General features: G+C 32.1%; 2 protein-coding genes across 2 annotated transcripts; one reads left to right on the forward strand and one right to left on the reverse strand.

Moving 5' to 3' along the window:
* Positions 1-2174: 2174 nt before the first annotated feature.
* Positions 2175-3242, reverse strand: LOC136988628 (very-long-chain 3-oxoacyl-CoA reductase-like). Its single transcript, XM_067286538.1, has one exon. The coding sequence runs from the start codon at positions 3204-3206 to the stop codon at positions 2313-2315; it is 894 nt and encodes a 297-aa protein (XP_067142639.1). The 5' UTR covers positions 3207-3242; the 3' UTR covers positions 2175-2312.
* A 7675-nt stretch (positions 3243-10917) lies between these two features.
* LOC136988642 (hydroxysteroid dehydrogenase-like protein 1) lies at positions 10918-11853 on the forward strand. Its single transcript, XM_067286552.1, has one exon. The coding sequence runs from the start codon at positions 10918-10920 to the stop codon at positions 11851-11853; it is 936 nt and encodes a 311-aa protein (XP_067142653.1).
* The last annotated feature ends 1139 nt before the right edge of the window (positions 11854-12992 follow it).

Here is a 12992-nt window from a genome sequence, read left to right on the forward strand (position 1 = left end):
ACCGATGATAGACGTTTATTATACGTGAATTTCGTGATACCGTTTGTCAGATCCCGTTTTTTCTTGTTTACTTTAGGATTCCTGTAAGCGGCAATCAAACGTTCAACAGTTCTTGGACCAAATCCCAACACCTTAGCCACTTGCCTGATTCTATCCAGCTCTCGCATCGTATCGAGTATGTTAGAGCAATACTGAAACGCTCTTCTAATTAAAGCTCTAAACGCTGAGAGCTTATAAGTAATAGGATCATTCGATGTTGACGGTATATACAGCGGGTCGTGTGTAGGTTTGATATACACCTTCGTATCTATTGACCCGTTCCTAAATGCAATACTAATGTCCAAAAAATGTAATTCTTCGCTACTAACTTGCTCCAAGTTCAGTCTTTAGGCCATGATCGTTGGAATTCATGGCACTTAAGAATTGGTATTCTGTGCGTGAGTTGTAAGAAAAATGCGAGCGCATCGCACTTAACAGACTTCAAGGAGGACATAATCATGTATAAAAGGTACGTGGACGATGTGCTGGTTATATGGAAGAACCACGCAAGAATACAACAATTCTTAAGTGCCATGAATTCCAACGATCATGGCCTAAAACTGAACTTGGAGCAAGTTAGTAGCGAAGAATTACATTTTTTGGACATTAGTATTGCATTTAGGAACGGGTCGATAGATACGAAGGTGTATATCAAACCTACACACGACCCGCTGTATATACCGTCAACATCGAATGATCCTATTACTTATAAGCTCTCAGCGTTTAGAGCTTTAATTAGAAGAGCGTTTCAGTATTGCTCTAACATACTCGATACGATGCGAGAGCTGGATAGAATCAGGCAAGTGGCTAAGGTGTTGGGATTTGGTCCAAGAACTGTTGAACGTTTGATTGCCGCTTACAGGAATCCTAAAGTAAACAAGAAAAAACGGGATCTGACAAACGGTATCACGAAATTCACGTATAATAAACGTCTATCATCGGTCATGGAAGGTATTGCGGGCCGCATGAACAGCACTATTGTATACAAAAGAGCTCCCTCGATATATAGGCTACTAAGGAACGACAAAGATGCAATTAGACCGAGTGAACAACCAGGTGTGTACTCGATACCGTACAGCAACGACCAGTTAAAGATTGATAAAGAATACATCGGGGTCACGACGAGAAGCCTAAGTAAAAGGATTAAGGAACACAGATATGACGTGGCGAAGGGTAAATGCACAACAACGTTAGCAAAAATGGCGCAGACTGAGGGGTCCGTGGTGAAATGGGATGAAGCCAGGATCTTAACACCGATACATTCGCCGACACTTGCGGCTACAACCGAAAAATGTGAAATTTATAAGTCCGGCTTAACCAAAAAATGCTTAAATTACAAGGATGCGGCGATTTTACCATCAGCTTGGAAGTTTTTAATTAAAAAAGTCACAGGAATACATTAGATACGGCAAAAGGATTGCCTAGAGAACTATAGACTATAGATTTTTACAATGTACACATGTAACATTGACATATTTTATTTTATTATTTTCTATGTTGTTTATATTAGTTTTAGTTTACGTTATCCAGCGTAGCGCGTGAGTTCTTTTTTGTAGTTTATTTCAATTTGAAATTGCTTGTTCGAAATTGTATTCGAATGTAGTTAGCCTGACGATGGCTCATGGAGTGGGCCGAAAACGTTTGTTTTTGATTAAATTTAAACGTTCTCAGCATGAAGGTGTTTTTTGTCTTATGATATTATATTTTTATTATTATGTAGAATGTGTCATATAAATACTTGCTGATGAGGGACGAACAAGTCCGAAACGCAATATTAAAATGTATGTGTCCAGGTAAATTAAATAAAACAATAATTTTATAATCTGTGAAACTCAGTTGCAGTATCCTTACAGCAAGTTTAATAAGTCCTGCTAATAGATTACGTACTAGTGGACGAAATAAGATTATAATAAGGACATTGAGGCATATTAAGTTATAAATGTTTTTTATAAAAATTTTATATAGAAAATATCGCATAAAACTACACTGTTTACTCTAGAAGAAAAGTAACAACAAGCTACAATTCTCACAAATACATTAAAATATTTTGAATATAAAATTTTTAAATAAAATGTACGCTAAATTTACGGTTGTAAATTACGTGGGTTTAATAATTATTATTAACAACAATCAAAAACTTGTAACATTTTATTAAGCATAATTTCAGGTTAATACGTTAATTTTTATACATAAACTAAAAATTCTTAATAATGATATATTGGATTACATGCAATTTCTTTTCTTATTTCTTGATTGCGATGTATTTCTTCGTTTTAACAATAAACATGTTTCTTTGTCATGTAAATGAGAAAAAAGCCCGGACAGAACGATAAAATATAAATCATAATTTCGTGTAACCAATAACCAGCGTAACTCTGATTCTTTCCAATACATTTTATCCAATTTTGACAGAATTTCTCACACGACGGAATTAACATATTCTTTTTCATTCTATTTATCATTCTAGTGCGAACAAAATATGGAAGGAGTGACTGTACCTTAATGCCTTTATCTATTAATTCCGCGTTGACCCCTTTGCTAAATACATCCATGAACCTTTTACAACTACTATAAATAGCAAAATAAGGTAATGGAAATATTGAAGCGGCCGACGAAACATTAATAATAATTATCTTACTTTTCTTCGCGTACAAGTTAGACATTCGATACGTGATATTGACTACAGTTTCTGCGTTTAAAGCTATCTCTACTAGGGTGTTACTTTCGGTTTCGTCCAGAAAATAACACGGTGCTCTACCGGCAATTCCAGCACAATTGACAAAGATTCCAACGTCTTTACCTTCGATTTTACTCCAAAGATAGTCGTATACCTCTTTTCCACCAGTCAAATCAGCCAAGACGTAACAACATTCCAGTCCGAAGTTTGTCTCAATGTCCTTCGCCGTCTCCTGCAGTTGTTCTAATTCGTTACTAATAAGGATAAGCTTCAAACCAAATTTTGCTAGTTCAATAGCTGTATGTTTTCCTATACCCGAGCTTCCACCAGTGATTACAGCCCATTCTCCATATTTTTTAAGGTCTTGTTTAATAAACTTTGGAAGTACATAGAGCTTTATCATCCGAAAAATCTCCTTCAAAATCCATATCGTAGAGAAGGTAACGAAAATAATACCGACAGATATCAGAAGACACTCGCTTGCACACATCGTTCATTTATTATCGTAATATGTTATGTTCTGCCAAGGTAAACTGCTTTGGTTCTGGTCATATTTTTTTACAAAATTCATATAAATTTGATTGGAAAATAAGAACATGACGTGAGAAAAGACGTTACGTTGCTAACACAGCAAATAATTTTTTTTGTAAAATAGATAAATAATTTCTTTGCATATAAATTGTGTTATTTTTCGTCAAGGAAAATCGTTTCACCTACATTATTTAGAAGATTTGTAAAATTCTTTAAAATCAATATAAAGTGTTTCATAAGTGCTTATTCATAATTCGCGACGTGAGACCCAGGCCTAGGTACAGTACCTTACAGTTTAGGGGTACAGAAATAATATAAACAATAAAGTAACGAAAAAGTAACTTTAGAAACAATTAAAAGTATAGGAACAAAATAAGATATAGTTGAGTCGAACTAATATATGAATAATAATATTTTGCACGAATAGAATGGTACCAATGCCTTTTGTCTTTTTGATATTTAAAAATGTGTGTAAAAAGTATTCTTAACGTAGATTTATGAGTATTGTCGAAAAATATGAGATGGATAGAAAACTTCATAAACTTTCAATATGAAAGCAAAAAGTAAGTTTACTATCAAGTGCAATGCTAAGACCCTTGAAATAACTTGAAAAATGTATTTATTTTAAATATACAGAAGCTTATTTTTTGATTTTTTATTCGGATTATTCAGACTGTGAGATGAATGATTACGAATTACTTTCTAAAAAAAACCCCTAATTAACCGTGATTCCGCATTACTCAAGGCGAATTTCCTTACATTGTAATTTATAAAAGAGAAAAGTTTAAAACGATAAAACACTCCGAAATGATTATTATTTAACTTCAATGTGAAAGAAACTATTCCTATTTGAATAAAATGGCGTCTAAGTAAGAACTCTTACAGGTAAGCGAAAAAGTAACAAAAAACTATGTTTAATTAAATGCCGTCGACTTAATTTGCATGCAGTAATAAATGTAGTAAAAAAAATACAAAATTTGTTATCCGAGGCCGTGAAGGATATGAAATACCGGTACAGAAAAGTTCATTTATAATCCACAATTAATACATAATGTTATATATAAATTAACAGTTTATTTACTGTACAGTGTAATATTTACATGCAGCACCTTACCTCGCATACAGTAAGTTTCAGAAATAGAGGCTTGCATACAACAAAATTCAATGCAGTACTAGCAATCAATACAGTAAAATACAATAAGTTTGACAGTTAAAAGAATGACAGATAATAGAGTTTTATTTTACCTGTGAAGGTAATGTATTTACACAAAAAATGCACACAGAGAAATTTTATAAGTCTTGAATTTATTTACATAAAATCTCTTAATATATTTGTAACAACAACTTTTTATAGCAAATATTTTGCTACGTACGACAGTAAAATAAAACTACTTTTGCGAAGGTAAACAGCCGTAATCAAGTGACCGACCGTGACAACATGATGCAGAAATACACCCAGAAATTGTTTATCATTCAATTAATATTATAGTTATGGAAACAAACACTGCATGAATAAAACAAGAACACAAATTGTATTATTAATGTAACTTACAAGTATCAAAACGGTCGTAATTATGAACAAGTGATCATCTATAAGAGAAGTTATTCGTTGAAATCAAAGAGATTTCTAGATTCCTCGTTACTTTTTTATTCATATGTATCACTGTTTCGTAATTTTATGTTGTAAGTTCGCCGAAATGGGGGGAGTTTTTTATTCCAACCGTCGGGATGGCTAAGGGCTATTCGCATGTGGGTGGCGGTTTTGAGGAGGCAGAAAAACAAGCGTTTCACATAGAAACCGTTTATTTTAGTCGAAAATGCTTACATAAATTTAGCAATGGTCCTTGAGTTCAGAGCTTTAGGTTGTTTTCGGTTTCGGTCTGGTCCTACGCTGGAGGGGCCCCGTAGCAACGTCGAGTTAAAAAGTTCGAAATTCTGAAGAGACAGTGCACAAAAGATGAACGGAAACACCACTATTGGAGGTAAATGAACACAACAGGTAGTCTAGAGGAAGCCCTTCTGTCCTTGACATCGGAGGCTTTATAATTTTCTCGGGATCGAATCATCGCTAATTGGCTAACTCTTCTCCTCCTCGCTTCCCAATTGGTATCCCACCTGTCTCCAGGTGTAAATGGAGCTTCGTTAGGTCGCAGGAAAGGTCGACAAGAGAAGGTTTACCCGACACCGTCTTTTAGACTATGATCGCGTTTAATCGTTGACTATGACACCTACGCTCATTTTGATATTTTTTTCTTTCTAGTTTCGTTTTGCTTTCTAAACTGCGTCTTAAATTTTTAATATTTTTCTTTCTAAATTTTCTTTACCTAAAATTTTGTTTTTCCCGTTACTCTTTATGAGCGTCGACATCAAAGTCCGGTGTCGCCGACTCGACACTTATAAAAGTTATAATCTTGCGGTTTGACTTAACAAACTTGTACATATCCCCTTTGGGGGGCTATTTCCGGGCCTCACAATGTATGTTAATTTTTAATAAATAAAATGAATGATAATTGGTCAAGTTTTTAATTCTGCGCTTACGTAAGGAATTGTGAATAAGCATATACGAAACCCTTTATTATAAGAATTTAAAACGTTTTAAAATCAACATAATGTAAACGGAACGATTTTCCTTAAAGCAAAATAACACAATTTATATTTCTATTTTCTATCAGTTTATATACGAAAGAAATTTATCAAATTTATATGATACATATATATTATCATTAATTCTGATTTTATACACTATAAACTATCAAAGCTTCGACCACGATTAAAATTTAAATAATAAAATATTCTATAAAAATTGATTAGGAATAATTTGTTTAATTATTATATTAATTGTTGGACTATGAATCCAAAGTTGAGCTTTAATTAAACACTTGGCTTTATTTCCATCTTTATTTAGTTGATACGTGCCATTTGCATGTTTCGGGCATAGAGCCCCTCATCAGTCAACATTATCATATTTCGAATCTGCCATGCATACAAGCGTTTAAAATTGTCGAACATAGTTCTTATTTGCTATCCAAAATATTCATTTTACAGTCAATATTTATATCTTGGGCTTCTTACCGACCCCGTGGAGCTTCCATATTTTTGACGATGGGGAAACAAAGAGGAAACCGAAAGTGAGGATATCGGAACGTTTGGCTGCAACAAGACTTAAAAATAATACATCTCCTGTGTTTTTACATTGTCACGCGAATAATTGTCAGGTTGACATTAATAATAAAAAGATATTAAATAAGGAAAAAATATAATAAAAAGAAAATTTAAAGAACATTTCGCGATCATTAAGCAAAATAATGTTATAAATTTAAATAATGGCGTGATACCTGTGGAATGCCAAAAAGAGTTGATTATACATAACAGTTGTACTTGTGTTAATAGAGTGTACTTGTCTTCTAATGGATAATCTGTATCGCATTCTGGTTGTAACAAACCCTACCGAAGAGGCCAATAAAGGCGAAATGCATTTGGGGTTAAGTATAATGTAAAATAATAAAATTTATTTTTCTCTTAAAGTTAAGCTGTTGGTCCTTTTGTTTTTATACCAATCTTCTTTCCACTTTGAGTGAATGGATTAAAGATTTGGGATTTTTTAGCCTCCAAAAGTCAGAGAAGAAAGGAGAATTATTTTTCCGTGTATTGGTGAATACAGTAGAGCGTCGTTAATCGGAACGTCGGTAATCGAAATGGCCGGAAATCGGAACGATTTTCAGTCGGACTGTGTCGTGCTGAATCGAACGTTTTTGATACTAGATTTACTTCTAAAGAATAATTTTCATGTTTTTTATATTCTTCGATATATTTATTTTGTTTGTACAAAATGCAGAAATAATTTTTTAACGATACGATAGCCTCGATTATTATTAAAAAATTTTCGTTAGGCTTAAAATCGACGAAAATTCAACACGAAGCGACACGCAACGGAGAAAAATTTGAACATCGGACAGGTTAATATATTTTTTCGTACAAAGTCGGAAATCGGAACAAATGACTAATTGGAACAACCCCAGTCCCCAATTGACTCCAATTTTCGACGCTCTACTGTAGTACAATTGGGTAATGACAGATTATCTGACTCCATTGGTTTTTTAAACATTTTTTATTAATAATAATTATTAACCAATGTGAAATTAATCGGCTCTCTCTCAAATATTCTGGGACTTGGTACTTACATAAGCATCGTTCTATCATATTGTAATCGATGGAAGAAGGATACATTGATGTTATATCCAAACCCAATAATCTATGTTCTGGCCGGATTTTTCCTTTTTCCAATTTAACTATTAATTGATCAGCGTTTTTAATACTGTATTTTGAATTTGGTATTATCTGTAATCAGAGCCGTAACTAGGGTATGGCCAATGTGGCCCCCACCATAGGTGCCGATTTAATAAAGGCGCCAACGAGAAGGTTTCGGAATAATATGTATTCAAAATTAATAACACAAAAAATTTTTTATATTTATCTTATATATAAAATTGTCGTGTCACAATTTTTGTTACCGTACTCCTCCGAAACGGCTTTACTGATTTCTACCAAATTTCATATGCATATTCAGTAGGTCTGAGAATCGGCTACTATTTATTTTTCATACCCCTACACCATTTCCCCCTTTCAAAAATATATTTATATATGGATTAAGGCTTTTATGTCCAACAGATGGCGCTAACTTCCGACGACCTAAGTTTGCTTTTCTGTGAGGCATTATGCTTTTCTGTGAGAATGGACCTAAGCAGATCATTTTCTATCTATCTATTTATATTCTATTCGTATTCTATTCGATTCTATTTATATTTATATCTATTCGTTCGTTTGTTCCTACCGATTCCTTTGAAATTTTGACACAACGTTGCATTCGAATACGCACGTGTTTTTATATAATATACATGTCGAAATTCCCCCCAGTGGGGGGAGATGGACGGGATTAAGGCTTACCGTGAAGAACTCGGCTTCTATTATACTATTTTACATGCGGTTTTTTGCGTTTTTAATTGCGTTTTAATAGGTTACGTCAACAGAATATACACTAAAAAGGGATTTTTCCATATTCCCCAGCGGGAAAAGTGACGGGATTAAGGCTTAATGTGAAGAACTCGGCTTTTATTATACTATTTTAGATGCGTTTTTGATTGCGTTTTAATAGGGTACGTCAAGAGAATGTACACTGAAAAGGGATTTTTTGAAATTCCCCCCGGGGGAAGTGTTATACATTTATAATAGATACATTTTGAGCCACAACAACGTGTGGCCGGGTCAGCTAGTATTTATATAGTATTTTGAATGTCATTAGATAATTTTTTTACAATAGCTTTTTTTAGAATAAAATAATTATATTTTTAATAATAAAAATTAAAAAGGCGCCATTTTTATTCTTGGCCATAGGCGTCCAAAACCCTAGTTACGGCTCTGTCTGTAATGACTTTTTAAGAAATGTTTCTAAATTGTACAGTAATGTATATTTGAAATCGATAATTGGCTTTCATTTATTTTGCTTGTGTGTCTTTATTGTAATATTCATCTTAAGAATTTTTACAAAATTTTTCGGGAAGATTTTTTACTTTGATGCGTTGTGATGTGTTTTTCGTTCACTAATCTTTTCAGTTTTGTAGAAAGCTTTTTGTGTATTTCCATAAACGGATCTCTTCCAATCTCTTCAAAGTTTTCCTGTAATATAATTTCCTGTTTCTTTTGTCCAGATCTTTTAAATTCGTAATTACTACAGAATATGATTTATCAGCTTTAATTAAACAAAGGTTATTTAAGAAATTTTTCAATTCTATTGTATTTACCTATATAATATTTCGCTCTATAATCCATACTAAAATCATTCTTTAAATCTTCATTAATCTTTATTTTAATTTCTTCTTTTTCTTCTTTTGTAAGTTTACTCTGAAACATCTCATATTCTGTATCTGCTATAGTATCTATCTCTGTGTTACAAAAGAGGAAATTCAAACTTACGCCGTAAGACAAACTTCTATGGTAATCTGGTATGTTTCTTCCAGACTGGTTGAGGTTTTCTTGCCATTTACTTTTTTCTTATGCTGACTAGCGATTAAATATTTTTATCAACTTAATATTTTATTCCTTATATATTTCGCATTATTAACAGTTTGTAATTCTAATTTTTTATTTAAATTTTTATTATTTAACCTATTTTTGGATATTTTTAATCTGTTTAGACATAAAACTAATCGCTTTACCTTTTTCCCAACAACAGATTTAATTGTCGATTCTTCTGTTTTTCAAACTTCTTTACGGATATTTCTTGTAATCGATTTTGGTAGCCGAAGTGTTCTCGGAGTTGCCTTCTCTCGAAGATGACTTTTTTGTGGATTAATTTATAACTTTTACAACGTTTTAAAGTTTAAAGAATTTTCTCCTCAACAAGATTGAAATTATTTTTCGTGTATTTTTTACAATACAATTAACTGGGTAAAATATAAACCGACTTTGTTGTTTTCAACAATTTTTTTGTTTTTTTTATTAATTTTCTTAATCTCTGTAAATTAGGTTTTTAATTTTATAAAAATTTTCCTAATGATAAATTTACGTTTAGAACGTCGAAAGAACGGGTATCGAGAAGATTAAAACTTTAAGACCTTGAACTATTGAAATTAGTAATAAATGTACAAACGAATTTGAGAGAAAATTTGATTCTCCTTCGAAATTATTTTAATTTTTGTTTTATGATTATTTAGAATAACGTTAAAGAACTTCTGTTGACTTTTTTCTTCTTTAAATTAGTTTTTAAGTTTTAATGATATTTAATTTAATTGTAATCGTAAAGAATTAGGAAAAAGTCATTAATTGATATACAGTAATTACAATTAACATTAACACTTTGAAAATTACACGTATTTATGGTTCTATTATTTATTTTGGTTGATAATGTTATTGTCTGAAAAATTATTTTTGATCAGAGAATTTTAAAGATAATACTGACGAAAGTTCCAGTTGTTGACAGAACAAGAAAACTGTGCAATTACGAAAAGATATAAGAGTAAAACTTTTGTTTATAACTGACTAACCCATGGGTTTATACGATTTAAAAATAATAATAATTTTATTTCTACAGGTATATTGTCTTACTATTTTAATATTTTTACTGCATTTATTTATTTACTTTTTATTAATATTAATTTTATAACTTTTTTCTGTTTTACTTATTTTATTCAAAGGTTTTAATAAATAGTTATCCTGCTGTCGCTATGATATTTTTTAGATAATTATATTTTTGAGAAAACTTTTGTAAGCGTATGTTAAATGGTTGGACTATGAACCCAAAGTTGAGTTTTAATTAAACACTTGGCTTTATTCCCATCTTTATTTAGTAGATGTTAAATATAATTTAATACATTCTTACATAATTTTTTGCCGACGTATTTAATAAAGTAGGACTGAAGAGCGGCGTTAAGCCCGAAATGCATATTATTTTAAATTATAGAAATTATAGCTTTAAATTGAACTTTAAACTTCCTGTACTCAATATGAGAGCATTAATAAATATTTTTGTTAAAGTTAATAATAATCAAGTCTGCGATCTTTAATATTTATCTTCGACACACGAATAAACTCGATAGAAAATTATATATCACAGATCAGTTACTAAACATGGAAACGGATCAAAGTCTGTTCCGATACATCAGAAAGACTAAACCATGTTCGAAGCCATAGAACAAAGTTGCATTTTGGCTTATTTTGGTATATTCTGTACAATTCTCTTTGTCTCGACGTTAATATGGAAGTTTGTCAACGTGCTAAGGATACATCTCTTCTCTCTATGCACCTCGGATTTGAAGGAATTCGGACCGTGGGCCGTGGTCACGGGAGGAAGTTCGGGAATAGGAAGAGGCTACGCTAACGAACTGGCAGAACGAGGTTTAAACATTGTAATCGTAAGCAACGAATTGCAGGCTCTGAAGGCTGCCGCCGAAGAAATTACAACACAATACGGAGTAGAATGTCGCTATATTCACGCCGATCTCAGCCAGGATAATGCCTTCAAATACGTCTTCAGTAGTCTGAAGGATACGGATGTTGGCATTGTAGTCAACTGTGCCGGTGTTCTGGGTGACGTTCCGTGTCGTTTACTAGACCTGAGTGAAAAGGATGTGAATTTATTGATAGAATTAAACATCAAAGCGGTGGTTCACATGACTCGATTGTTTTTACCTTCGATGTTATCCAGAAAAAGAGCCGCCGTCGTTACTGTTTCGTCAGCGTGCTCCGTAATACCTTTGCCATTTTTAAGCGTGTATTCGGCGTGTAAAGCGTTTTCCGATCGTTTCACTCGAGCATTGTCTTACGAATATAAATGGAAAAATGTGAGTTTTCAATCTGTTACTCCTTTTGGGGTTTGGACTAGAATGACTCAGGAACGGAGTATAGGTTTGAAACATATCGAGTTGTATAAAATATTAATCCTCGATAGAGATAAATACGTCAGAAATGCCGTAAGAACAATCAATCTTACGAATCATACAAGCGGTAATTGGTTTTGTGACATCATTTGGTATGCTGCATTCAATATTCTCAATATTTTCCGGGAACTTCTTATTTTTAAATTTGCACCTTCGTTTAAAAAGTCTTTATAAAATATTAATAGAATAATCAAACAAATTATTCCTAATCAATTTTTATAGAATATTTTATCATTTAAATTTTAATTGTGGTCGAAGCTTTGATAAGTTATAGCGTATAAAGCCATAATTAATGATAATATTGTATAGATTTTTGTAATTGTTATAAAAACATACAAATATCCTAGAATTTTATAATATAATCGAGAAAAGTTGATGGTAATAATAATAATAATAATGAGCGCAGAGCGCAAACCGTCAGGAGTTGAAAATTGAAATTGGATGAACAGAGCACGCCATGAAAATGTAAACTAAGAAGGGTTTCTCGAAATTCTCGATGCTGGAAAGAGAGCGAGTTAAGGATTACCCTGAAAAACTCGGTTTTCACTGTACTATTTTTGTGGCGTATTTTTGCGTTTTTGCGGAAAATAGAACATATTTTTAGACCTCATTTAAAGACTCTCTAATTAGTCTCGGAACATGGAAACTAATTCTTGCATCCGGAGAAATCGGATAAGATCGGCTGTATAACTATAAAGCTTATGTTACGTTAGACTTTATCACATCGAGCGCCCAATCTAACACTTTTTAACATCGTTTTTTCTTCTACCGTATACAATTTAAAGGACTTAAAACGCGTTAGTTTGGGCACTTGATATGATAAATTCTTACGTAAGATAACCTTTGTAAATATAAATGAAAAACAATAATATAATAGAAGGTTTATAAATACAAAATAATTCGATAATCTTAATTTTTGCTGTTGCTATTTCTTGTTCGAGTAACGCCTGTCTCATCTGTTAGTTGTCAATAGAATTGTTACATGAATTGCGATAAATTAAATAAATCAATTAAACTCATTTTTTAAAGTCTTTTATTTTATTGAATAAGAATAATGAAATTTAAACAATTTTTAAATTTTTGTTATAAGTTATTATTACATTATATGCCTATAAATTTGTATGTAGAAAACGAGAAATGTATCGATAACAACACTTATAAACTCAACCGAAACGTTGAAGATATAAACGGGGTATCTGCAATATTTAATGTTCAATATCGTTGAGATTTCCAGGTTTTAAAGGGTGAAAATTTTTCTTTTTCCGTAAGTGACTGAAAATATTGCATAAATTAAAAACAGTTTTCAATTTATT

The sequence above is a fragment of the Centruroides vittatus genome, unplaced genomic scaffold (assembly GCF_030686945.1).
Source record: "Centruroides vittatus isolate TY-2023 unplaced genomic scaffold, ASM3068694v2 scaffold_373, whole genome shotgun sequence".
Classification (NCBI taxonomy): domain Eukaryota; kingdom Metazoa; phylum Arthropoda; class Arachnida; order Scorpiones; family Buthidae; genus Centruroides; species Centruroides vittatus.

Bases quoted from the DNA above. Each gene is read 5' to 3' on its own strand.
- LOC136988628 (XM_067286538.1), bottom strand. From the start codon at position 3,206: ATGTGTGCAAGCGAGTGTCTTCTGATATCTGTCGGTATTATTTTCGTT.
- LOC136988642 (XM_067286552.1), top strand. From the start codon at position 10,918: ATGTTCGAAGCCATAGAACAAAGTTGCATTTTGGCTTATTTTGGTATA.